Source organism: Prionailurus bengalensis, chromosome B3 (assembly GCF_016509475.1).
Source record: "Prionailurus bengalensis isolate Pbe53 chromosome B3, Fcat_Pben_1.1_paternal_pri, whole genome shotgun sequence".
NCBI lineage: Eukaryota > Metazoa > Chordata > Mammalia > Carnivora > Felidae > Prionailurus > Prionailurus bengalensis.
Window position 1 is genome coordinate 60,981,826 of NC_057355.1, and position 12,521 is coordinate 60,994,346.

The 12,521-nt window shown below is 43.8% G+C and overlaps 1 protein-coding gene across 1 annotated transcript in view; it reads right to left on the reverse strand.

Annotated features, from left to right (window-relative positions):
- The window catches only part of STARD9 (StAR related lipid transfer domain containing 9), a 124,984-nt gene extending 113,025 nt beyond the window's left edge, over positions 1-11,959 (reverse strand). Inside the window, 3 exon segments of the mRNA XM_043554113.1 lie at positions 4,547-4,663; positions 6,297-6,366; positions 11,850-11,959. Coding sequence (XP_043410048.1) covers positions 4,547-4,663; positions 6,297-6,366; positions 11,850-11,896 — 234 coding nt within the window. The 5' untranslated portion in view covers positions 11,897-11,959.
- Positions 11,960-12,521: the final 562 nt, after the last annotated feature.

A 12,521-nucleotide genomic window follows, 5' to 3' on the forward strand; every position in this document is an offset into this window, starting at 1 on the left:
AGATGACCAGGTCTCTAGTAGACTAAATGGGACTTTAACATTGAGGGTCAATGAGACTTGCTAACATACAATTTAGAATTGGACAGTCTTGGATTTGAATCCCTGCTCCACCACTTACTGGTTAAGTGATTTGGGCAAGTCTCATAAAATTTATGTACTATAGTTTCCTTATCTATAAGATGGAATATATAGAATAGACTAAACAGATTTGGGAGATGATCAAATGGAATGATAAACATTTAGAAACTACAGATATTTAACAAATAAAGCAGCCTCTCATTAGAACTTGCAGTAGTGCCTTGTTCTCTAGAGGCCCTTGTTTGTTGATGCCTGATCTATTTATCAAGCGTGTCACCACTAAAGATTAGGAAGTGCTAAAACACTAAGAAATGCTAATCTTGAACCTATCTTTTCAGATCATAAAATAAATATAAAAACAGGGATGTAGAAGAGTACAGTGCAATGAAAAGACCACCATAAGAAGCATGGGTCCAGTCCCACTTGGGCCTTAACTGCCTATATAATGCCATATAAATCACACAGCTGTATCTGGAACATGAAGGGTTTGGAAACATTTTTTATTTTCCTGACTGGGACTGCCACTGGCATTTAGAGGGTAGAGGCCAGAGGTGCTGCTAAACACCCTACAGTGCACAGGACAGACTTCCACAGCAAACAATTATCTGGTCAAAATATCAATCGTAGTGAGGTTGAGAAGCCCTGGCCTAGATGATTGCTAAATTCCCTTCGAGCTCTAACATTCTAAGAGACTGTGATGAGGCAGCACCGACACTTAATAGATGACATTCTTGCCAACATCTATCAAGCAATGGCTATGATATTGCTCAAAATCCTCCTACAGCCAGTGGGGGAATGTTTTCAGAATATGTGAATATTCTGAAATCAGTACTGTATTTTTGTGGGTAAGGACAGTGCTTCCTCACAACAGGAAGAGAGCCAAGGATGAAGAGGGCTCAGTCCTACAGGGACTTGGTCCCTTGCTCTTTGGAGTTAGAATCAGTGTTTCCAAAGCCACAAGATTCCTTCTGGCCAAGATGATTTAAGTAACTCTGATTCAAGGTCAGAATAAGATAACACACCTAACAGCAGAGGTGAATCTCAAATACATCATGCTAATTAAAAGAAGCCAGACTCAAAAGGCTACATACTATTTGATTACATTTACATGATATTTGGGAACAGACAAAACTGTAGTGACAGAAAACAGATTAGCAGATGCCAGGGCCTAGAGGTAAGAACAGTTTGACTGCAAAGGGACATAAAGAGATTTGGGGAATGATGCACTGTTTTGTATACTGAATATAGTATAAGCTACACAATCGTGTTTGTCAAAACTTAGAGAACTGCACACTGTACACTGAAAAGGTGAATTTTACTGTATCTAAATTATACTTCAGTAAAACTGCCCGGGCGCCTAAGTGGCTCAGTTGGTTAAGTAGTCCGACTTCAGCTCGGGTCCTGATCTCACGGTTCATGAGTTCGAGCCCCATGTCGGACTCTGTGGTGACAGCTTGGAGCCTGCTCTGGATTCTGTGTTTCCCCCTCTCTCTCTGCCCCTACCCTGCTTGCATTCTGTCTCTCTTTCAAAAATAAATAAACATTAAAAAAATTTTTTAAATAAAAATAAAATTGCCCCCTCTCACCTCCACCCCCAAAATATGATCACAAATGCTATGTTGTACTTTGGGAGAGGATGAACTGGATGACATTAAAATTCTTTCCACCCCATGTCCTATAATTTTATGACAGTCTGCCACTCTATCCTGGTGACCTCAGGGTTAAGTCTGGGCTCCAATTTCTGTGTTAAAGCAATGAGTCTCTCCGACCAACTTATATGCATATGAGTTCTGCCATTATTCAGGGACATTTGGCCCTACTTTAGCTTGTGACAGAGGCTCCTTCCCTGCTATCTCCTATCTTAACTCCCCTCGGGACTGATGAGGGCCTTAGACATTAATAAACAAGTCAGAATAAACCTCAAGGGACACTGGTTTTATCTCTCTGCACAGGCTTCCTGTCCAAATCCCATTTGATCTTTCCATTGAACTTCAAACCAAGCAAGAGAAGAAGAATCATATTTATGACCCCCTCCACTATGGACTTCTGGGCTTCCCACCAGATTATTCTTATACTTACGTTATATAAATGCACACTTAAATTATACCCAAGTTTGTTGAGACATATATAGATACAGATACGTAGTTTTGTTTTGTTTACATACATCACTGACCCAGATTATTACTCTATCAAATGTTACACAAAATGGTTAACTTTTCTTATATCCATATCTAGGTATGCTATAGCCAGGCAGGACTGAAACAGCCATTAGAATGCTCATACTTTCTGCTAATAAAGACCACTGTCTTCTATGACACATATGCAGCCACAACTGTGAAAGGCTGAAGGAGTCCCATCCTCTTATTTGAAAGTCAGCTCCTTTCTTGCCTCTGCATGAAGGATGTCAGTAGAACAGTTACAAACACCAGGAATCAGATACTTCATACATGCTTGAGTGCTAGGATAAAAATCAAGGTCCAAAAGAAAAGCCTGGACATGCCAGCGCCTTCATATTCCAAAGGACAGAAAATATGGTAGGGACCAGATACTATCCACACTGACGTTTTCTGCTAAGCTTTTACAGCAAACGCCTTGTGACTACAAATATAGGGTGCTCATATTACAACAGAAGGGGCCCACAGAGACAACAAATCCCACAGTAGTCTAGGGTCTTGTTTCCACATGTTTCCCTCAGAAGAGAAGAATGGGGGAATTACACTCCCATGTTTTAAAATTACTCAATCATCTCAGAAGTCTGCAGTGGCAAAAAATCAGTACTGTAAATCACTCAAACTTCTTTTTTTTAATGTTTATTTTTGAGAGAGAGAGAGAGAGAGAGAGACAGAGACAGAGAGACAGAGAGACAGAGGAGCCATAGCCAGCTCTGCACTGACAGCAGAGCACGATGCAGGGCCTGAACTCACAAACCGTGAGATCATGACCTGAGTTGAAGTCAGACACTCAACTGACTGAGCCACTCAGGCGCCCCCCATATTTTTTTTCATGTTTTAAGTCACTCAAACTTGATAACATTGCTTCTTTGGCATAATCAGGAAAAGGTTCACAAAAAACTAAAACACTTAGCAGAAAACATACTTTAGCTTTTTTTTTTTTTTTTTCAACGTTTATTTATTTTTTGGGACAGAGAGAGACAGAGCATGAACGGGGGAGGGGCAGAGAGAGAGGGAGACACAGAATCGTAAACAGGCTCCAGGCTCCGAGCCATCAGCCCAGAGCCTGACGCGGGGCTCGAACTCACGGACCGCGAGATCGTGACCTGGCTGAAGTCGGACGCTTAACCGACTGCACCACCCAGGCGCCCCCATACTTTAGCTTTTTATTCAAAAGTATACAGACTGACAGGGTGCCTGGGTGGCCAAGCTGGTTAAGCATCCGACTCTGGCTCAGGTCATGATCTCATGGTTTGGTGACTGTGAGCCCTGCATCAGGCTCTCTGCTGTCAGTGCTGAGCCCGCTTTAGATCTTCTGTCCCCCTCTCTCTCTGCCCCTCCCCCACTCACGCATGCACTCACTCTCTCAAAAATAAATAAACATTTAAGGAAAAGTATATAGACTGATAGGCAATGTTCTTCCAGACTTCCCCCCAAAATATTCCCATTTCCAGTGGTATTTCCTAAGGACTTATTCGTATACTGTTTTTTTCATATGTAGGTATGATGATATTGACCCACAGAAGGCCAAATAAGTGATTTTTCTAATATTAGGGATGGACTTTCATAGAAAGTATCTTGGTAACTGCTGAGGTGAGGGCTATTGTCTGTGGTCATAAAACTCAATGGGGCAAGGTTTGCAGGCCATCACGGGGACTGAAAGCATGACCTTCAACAGTGCTCCAACAAGGACAATGCTGCTGCTTCACAGAAACAGAGAGAAGCCCTGTAGACTCAGCTGGCCAGACCTGCTGCCTCAGAAGCTTGTGAGAGAGCTAAGTAGAACTACCAGAGGCAGGAAGGGTGACCGACAGTCTTGCTGGGAAGGCCTTGACTGGTCCTCTCAATCCTCAGCAGATCAATAGAATTCACTTCTCACATACCTTGCAGGCTGCCAGACTAGATATCTAGCCCTTTTACACTCAGCCTAGGACCATAAGACCAAGCCTGAGTGTCAAAGATACTAGCCTCTAGGATTCCTGGGTCCTTTTGCTGTATATACCAAAGGCCAAGTTTTAGGTGAGCCCATTTATCTGCCATAGGAGTAGAACACTACCTGAACTAATTTCTACCCACCTGAATCTTGCTGTGGCCCAAGCCTAAATGGACACTAGCCAACTTTCATGACCTGAGCAAGCAGTCTTTTCCCATTTCCTTTGTTCTTTCTGCAACCAAAGCCTCTCACTACTATTTCTCAAAGCAGAACATCATTAGTTTCTGACCAAAATATTAAAGTAAGAAACAGCCAGGCCCCATGTTAATTTCCCAATAATTATCCAGTCAGAACTAGGTATTACCACATCCTGAGATGCATACTGGGGGTCCTCTGGGTTGACAGACCAGTAGCAATAATCAAAGCCAAATGCCACCACCTTCTCCCGGGAGTCACCAAAGCCATCTGGTCGACTGTCCACCTAAAATCAAACATAGGATAGTCTTTTCTATCATAATATCAGAATCTAGCCAGTGCCACCTGATTCCTCCCTGCTATAGCTAGAGAGACCTGAACTGGTCATGAAAATCTTTATGTTATCTACCTGAAGAAAAAAAAGTAACCTTTGTCATTTCCTCATTTAAAACCCCTGGAGAATTAAATATGCCTATCATACTGTCACCTATCTGCCTATATATGAACCACGCACAGAGCAGCTTAGGAGAGAAAGTCTTTCCCTCTCGGAGCATCTTTTTATCACTATCATTTTTTCTCCAGGCATTTCTGTAAAGGATACTAGGAGTGCATGTGTAGTTCGGTGCCTGGGCCTGACAGTCTACCAACTGAGGGCTTTCACAGAGGTCCATTGGTATCCACCCCTAGCGAATTAGGAAGCACAATGGACAGAAGAGCGAGGACCAACCCAACTGCTCATGGTAGATGAGGGTAGAGCCAGAGCTTGGAACCACACTGACTTCCAGGTACTGGGGAGAATGCTATTATTCCCAGAAATGTCTTACTATTTAATATTTAGACTCTGAACAGAGATAGACAACCCCCAGCACTAGTCACCATAAACTACAGTTGAAAGAGGCTGTCAGAATGACTAAGAAATTTTTAGTGGATAAATGACTTCAAGGAAGTAGACAGCTAAGGAGGTGTGCAGGGGGCAGATTAGAGTTTGATCCTGGCCAGGATTTATTCTTAAAAACCAAAAGTCTCACCTTTCAGAACAAAGCCCCTGAAGTGTTTAAGCAACAGAGACATAAATAAGAGACAGCAGAGAATAAAAGGTCTTTTGTCCCTGGGGAGCTCCTGTTGCAAGTTTGGCAGGTCCTGTTCTCTTTTAGCCCAGAGCTGCTGTCAAGGGAAACATCGTATCACATCACATCACAGGCGTGGGCATGGCTGGAAGGCCTGGGTTCTTGATAACCCTCACTCATGCAAGTCAGCTTCCTCACTCTCAGGAGTGCTTAATACTACCTGCAAGCTGTCTATAGCAGCAGTCACATGGCCAGCTTCCCTCCGTCACACCCCAAGGCCCAGAAAGAAAGAAACTCTTCCACTTCCGCTGTTCTGGTAAAGGAAGAAATAGGATGGAGGAAATCAGCCCTGGGAGGGGGTGTGGGGAGGGGGAGGAAGTTCCCAGCGTTTGTCCAATTGTGACTCAAAGGTCAGTTAGATCTGTGAAAGAAAATCTGTAACAAGACCCAGGATAGTGACCTACTCCATTCTGAGATCTGATGCATATTAAAATCTATAGTAATGCCTCTAAATTAAGTGATATCAAATGAGGGACTTGGGACAAAATCTAACTCGTGGTCAGGCGAATTAAGTATATCCACAGCTGTACCCAGCATGACTTAAACTGGCCATGGTGCCCATAAACAATTACCAACCAGTTTCTCAACATCTGCACCCTATTTGACAGAACTTGGGCTGCCGTGCCACAATTCCTATACTTCTTTCCTGCCTTATTTTTATACTTGCTTTGTAGTAGGTTATAACTCTTCCCTCTCCCAATCCTCCACCCTAAACACATCTTTATCCCAGAAGCCCCTGTAATCATACAAACTCCTCAGTGGAAAGAGAAAGGAAAACAATTTCAGGCTTACCTTTAAATTTCTGATTTTTGCCACTTTGCCATCAACTTCCATGATAATTCTTCCCCCTTCTTTGGTCTCCCTAGAAAAAAGACCCAAACTCATATGAGAAGAAACATTGCTTTAAAAAAAAAAAAATCAAGAAAAGGGAAGTTGAGACCAGCGTTATTGGGACAAAATGTTTCCCTACTGCTGTCTCCTAAGTAGCTGTCCCCCGGCAGACGTGCTTCTCTAGATCATTAGATTGGCTCTAGAAGAGCTAAAAATTACCACTAGTGAGCACCCTCCACGTGATAGGCACTGTATTAGGTACAGTCATATTATGCTTCATCTTATGCAATCTTACTGCTAACACACCCTCCTGACACGGCTTCCTACCGTATCTTCATTTTTTCAAATGGAAGACTGAAGCTGAGAGAAATTATGTAACTTGTCCAAGCTCACACATCAAGTAGTGGCAGAGCTGGGATTTAAACCCAGATTTATCTGACCACAAAGCCTAGGCTCTTAACCATACCTTAGAAATCAGGCCTGAAACTCTGCAGAGTACCCTTTGCTCAGAGCACAAGTCATCCCCTCATTTTTCTGGGATTTTGAGCACAGATAATAATGAAAAGGGTTTTGGAGTCCTCTCTGTTGAGACGCTGAGAACACATTTTCCAAATCCTTTCGTCTTCCTAAATCCGAATGAGAGCTAAGATTCCCAAGAATTTTCCCATGTAGCAGTTATGTAGTAAAACTACATAACCAACCAATCCCTAAATTTACTTCAAGGGGTTTAATTCAAGTGATCCATACACCTGAAGCCCAAAATAAACAGAATATACTCCATTCTAGATATGAAATCCTTTTAGCTGAAGTGAAAGCCAAAATGGCAGATGAGAATTAAATTCATTGGCATTTCCCCCACTATAATGAAAGTAATCAACTAAATTACTCCTAGCCTAGAACCTGAAAGTTAAGAAAATATGTTCTGTCTCATTTTTATCCTTCCTCATGGTTCTGAGGATGTGACCTTGAGAGTTTGGGGAGGGGAGGAGAGGCATAGTGAGACAACGGTCTTTACATTTAAGATTTTATTTTTTAACGTTTATTCATCTTTTGAGAGAGAGAGAGACAGAGCGTGAGTGGGGGAGGGGCAGAGAGTGAGAGAGACACAGAATCCAAAGCAGGCTCCAGGCTCTGAGCTGTCAGCACAGAGCCCGAAGTGGGGCTCAAACTCACAAACTGTAAGATCATGACCTGAGCCGAAGTCAGATGCTTAACCGACTGAGCCACCCAAGCACCCCTAAGATTATTTTTTTTACCAGTGAGTGAGTCTGGGATAAAGCCCTGGGTGGGAAATTTCCCTCTCCTACGTAGTAACATTTCTGTTACCTAAATTTCCTCAAGGCCTTGATGCTCTTTCTTTCACATTTTATACCAGATAGTACTCAAGGCACCTGAGATACTCTTAGTCCCCCAGGATCATAAACCACACCCTACTCATCAGCCCTCAATGATTCTAAAGAAAATCTTTCATCTTTACTGTTAACATTTTACATGATAACATTTTTTTTTCCTTTCTTCATTCTAAGGTACATTTTATTATCTCTCCTCCCACTATAAAAGCAATACACATATTGTAGTAAATTTGGACAATAAAGAAAATAAGAAAAAAAATCATGCAATAACTTTTCCAAATCTATTACCTAATTTTTTCTAAGGACACCCTTTCTTGAGGATTCATCTTTGACTCTCTCATATAAAGCAGCCTGAAAAGAAACATCCTGAATTTTACTTCTTGGAAGAAAGATACAAATCATAAGGGTAAGATGCTGACTCTTCCAGGCCTGGACCACTGCCATTGGTAACCTAGGGATTCCAAGCTATTCTAAAACAAAATGAGGGAGAATTAAAACTGAGCAGAACAGGGGCGCCTGGGTGGCTCAAACAGTTAAGCGGTTATGCATTTAACTCATGGTTCGTAGGTTCAAGCCCTGTGTCGGGCTACACACTGATAGTGTGGAACCTGCTTCGGATTCTCTATGCCCCTCCCCAACTCACGCTTTCTCTCTCTCTCAAAATAAATAAATAAACTTGAAAAAAAACACTGGACAGAAAGAAAGGGCACCAACCTCAACTGGGAAGCTGGCCACACAGAGCTCAACGAAAGTCTGCAGAGATGGAGCCTTATGCTGCAGAATGGCGCTACTAACACTTGCCTTGGGGTCGAATTCTACCAAGAGGCATTTATTTCTTAGAATGAATTTCCCTTTGCACAGGGATAAATCCTCAGTTACACATTTACTCCTACAACAATGTTTTTTAGAGTGTGGTCCACAGGCTACCTTCATCAGAATTAAGGGAGTTGGTGGGTTTATTTGAATCCCTGTTAACAAGTTGCATTATGGGGCGGGGAACAACAACCAAGTTGCATTATAACAAGCTCCCCAGGTGGATTGTATGCAAACGGTAATTTGAGAATGACTGTCCTAGAGGGGAAAATAAGCAAGCCATTACCACTTATTATCTAATCATTTGTAAAAGTTAAAAAAAAAAAAGCAGACATCTAAGTATAAGGAGTAATAAAAATAATTGTTAAAAATTATATAGCGAACACCTTTTTGTACCCTTAAAATGAGCCAAGCCCTAGGTATTTTTAATGTATTCTTTCATTTAATCTTCATAAAAAAACATTGAAGTAGTTATCCTATTTTACAGATTAAAAAAAAAAAAACCTACGACCCACAGAAAGGGAATATAGTATACGAACAGTAACTTTTGACGGGGCAGTGGGGAGTATTCCAGAGCCTACAATATTGACAGAAGAGAACATGTTCTTTCAATGATGAATGATTCTGGATACGCAAGGAAGAGCATCACATAATGAGCTACAGATTTTCTAATTATGGGAAATTGTGAGGAGTGGGAGGGAATCAAAACCATTTCCCACATTATCATTTTACTTATGGTCAGTCCCAGTCCTATTAAGCAAACAGGCATTTGATCAAGAAGCGCAACTTTTCGGTCGTCTCAGGAAGAAACAACTTTGTCTACTGACTGGAATCTTGACTCTAGCTACTTTTAGACCTTAAACAAGACCATTTTCTTATCTGGAAAAACAAAAAATGGAAGCTTAGACCAGATGATCTCTAAGATTTCTTCACAAGTACATCATATCCAATGACTATTAGCTGAATCCGTGCCAGTGACTTATTTGAAGTTTGAACAAACCACATAATTAGCAGATTCCCTACATTTGGATGAACCTCAGCAAAGATAGTGGAAGTTAACAAACCCTGGGTATAGCTGCATCTCTGCAGGATTCTCTGAGAAGACAGGAGTGGTCTCGACTTCTTAGCTGGGGAGTCACAGTGGGTTTATCCATATTTGCTCCTGAATCTTCAGCCTCATATAATTTATTCACACCTGGATATCTGCAGTATTGGCATTCTACCTCTTGATGCTCAAGCCTCGTAACCTAAACTAAAAGCAAGTAAGCTTTTGTGCCCTTCTTTCACCTTCACTTTTGTTTGATGAGATAAATCACTCTCTACCATGGCTGCAAATAACTCAATTTCAAAAGCATCTTCTTAGTTTTTTTATGTTTATTTTTGAAGAGAGCGAGAGACAGAGCAGGAGTGGGGAAGGGGCAGCGAGAGAGGGAGACCTGGAATCCTAAGCAGGCTCCAGGCTCTGAGCTGTCAGCACAGAGCCCGACCTGGGGCTCAAACTCACCAACGCGGGAGATCATGACCTGAGTGGAAGTTGAACACTTAACCGACTGAGCCACCCAGGTGCTCCACAACATCGTTTTATTAATCTAATCCACACTATTATAAATTCCTAGCACTCAAGGAGTTGAGAGGCTACTGTTAGGGGTGCTCAAGGTAATTATCCTGAGAACCCTAAAAGAACAGTTTTGCAAAAAGAAGATGAGCCGGAGGCTACCTCCAAGGTGGCAGCTGCACCTATGAAAACTCCTCAACCATAAGTCACCACATTCAATCATGCAGAAGCCCAATGTCATAAACCACTTACCAATCTAAACACAGCAGTTCAGGCATGTACTGCTTTCCTTCTTTCTTCATTGTATCTCTTTTGCCTTTTTCCTACTTTCTTTTCTGTTGTTTCTTTCCCTCATCCCATTGCTCTCCTCATTATTCTGTCAATTGTATGACTTTTCAAAACCAATCACCACCATACCAGGGACAAAAATAATCCCTGCTAGTACCAAATTTTGTTATGGGAGACAATGCATTTTTGTTTATCCTTCTGCCCAATTTGCAAGCCACCTTATGTCCTGGAAAATTTTTAAACCTCCCAAATAATTCCATTATATGTCTTATGGTCCCAAACTACATTCTGCCAGCTTTGTCTCCTCTCACTCACCTCCCTCTACACATCCTCTCCCCAAAAGGGGGTTTTCTAACAACTGAAGTCCTTTGCTCTCAGTGTTCTTTCTACACCTTCTATACCTATCAGCAAACTCTAATAGCTCTTTAAAAAACGGTACAGGGGTGGGGCCCCTGGGTGTCTCAGTTGGCTAAGCATCTGACCTCGGCTCAGGTCATGATCTCATGGTCCGTGAGTTCAAGCCCCATGTTGGGATCTGTGCTGACAGCTCAGAGCCTGGAGCCTACTTCAGATTCTGTGTCTCCCTCTCTCTGCCCCTCACCTGCTCTCTCTCTCTCTCTCTCTCTCAAAAATATAAAACATTAAAAAATTAAAACACACTCAGTTCAGGGGCTTCTGGTTGGCTCAGTCAGTAAAGCATGAGACTCTTGCTCTCCTGATCTCTGGGTGAGCTCGAGCCCCACATTAAAAAACGACAACAAACAAATAAAAACAATTAAAATACCAGCCCTTCCCTGGCTTTCCAAACCTAGGCGTGGAAAATCCATGAAAAAGGGAAGAAATTATGTCGCCTGATATTGGATGCCTCAAGAGCTGAGAGATGATGGATCTGATTAGCCCATGAGGAAATAAGCACTGACGACACTGAAGAAACGGGTTAGAATAACTTCCTTCTACTACCCAGTTCTGCTACCGCGCATGGGATGAAACCGCGCTCTCCCTGGGCCTCAATTTCCCTCTCACGCCTTACAATCTGGCTCTCTCCTCATCTGTGCAGAGAAACCAATGTGCGCTCAGGAGCACACACAATTCTGCCTCAGCCCCCGCAGGTACTCCAGAGCCACCAAGAAGAGAAGACACTGCCCATTCCTCTCCCCGGGTACTTTCCCAGCCCTTCTCAGCGAACTCAGTGAGAAAGGCCCAACCAACCCATGCATCAAGACTTGAGCCGTGGTCCCCCAAACTCCTGCTCACAGGACTCCAGGGACACGGACACAGCGCAGCCCACCGCTGACGCAATCCAGTAAGCACTATACCCCAGGACGAGACCCGAAAGTTCTAACCGAAACTTTGTCCCGCCAGGCTTTTAGGGTTTCCGGACCCTGGCCCCTTGGGCCACTTTGTGTCTGACTTCTCCGCGCCAGAATCACTTGAGCGAGAGGCGGGGACCTCGCCCTCCTCTCAGCTCATATGACGCCTCAGGAGCCCCCTCCCTTCCAGACTCACCTCTTGCTGAGAGGTCGGACCCTCACGGCCACCCGCACGTTCGCCATCCCTCGGCCTCAGCCCAAGCCTAGCAGGTCCGCCCAGCCGCAGCATCCCCAGCCCAACCCCAAGTCCAGCCCCGCCCGCCCCACGCGCCTCACGGGACGGCCCCGCCCATGCGCGCGCAGTGAGCCCGCGAGGGTAGAGCCTGCGGAGCCTCAGCCAATCGTGAGTCCGGTGGGCGGGAGGTCGCCCGGCCCGGCCTGCCAAGCCCGCCTGGCTCCGCCCCGCCTCGCCCCGCCCACGCACCGCCCAACACAGCCCCGCCCAAGGGCGAATCTGTTCGACGAGGGCGAGGCCTGCCGCGTCTCAGCCAATCCTGAGCCATACAGGCCAGGCCCCACCTACCAGGAATTAGCTTTTGTTCTCGGACAGTGCTGTACAGAGTCAAGTAAACACGTTTAAGTTTCGGTTAACACCGACAGTTTACAACGAAATTTGCTAAATACTTGTAATCGCTGCGTTGCCCTGAGCTGTCAATTCTGTGCTTAAATTTTAGGGGCAGAAATGAAATGGCGAACAGTTCCCAGCGACATTTGCAGTTCCTAGCGAAGAACAGTGCACTTGAAGAAGCACCTGGAGTGTGAAGTTTACAGTGCTAGTTGGCAAGCTTCTCTAGATTGTGATGGAACT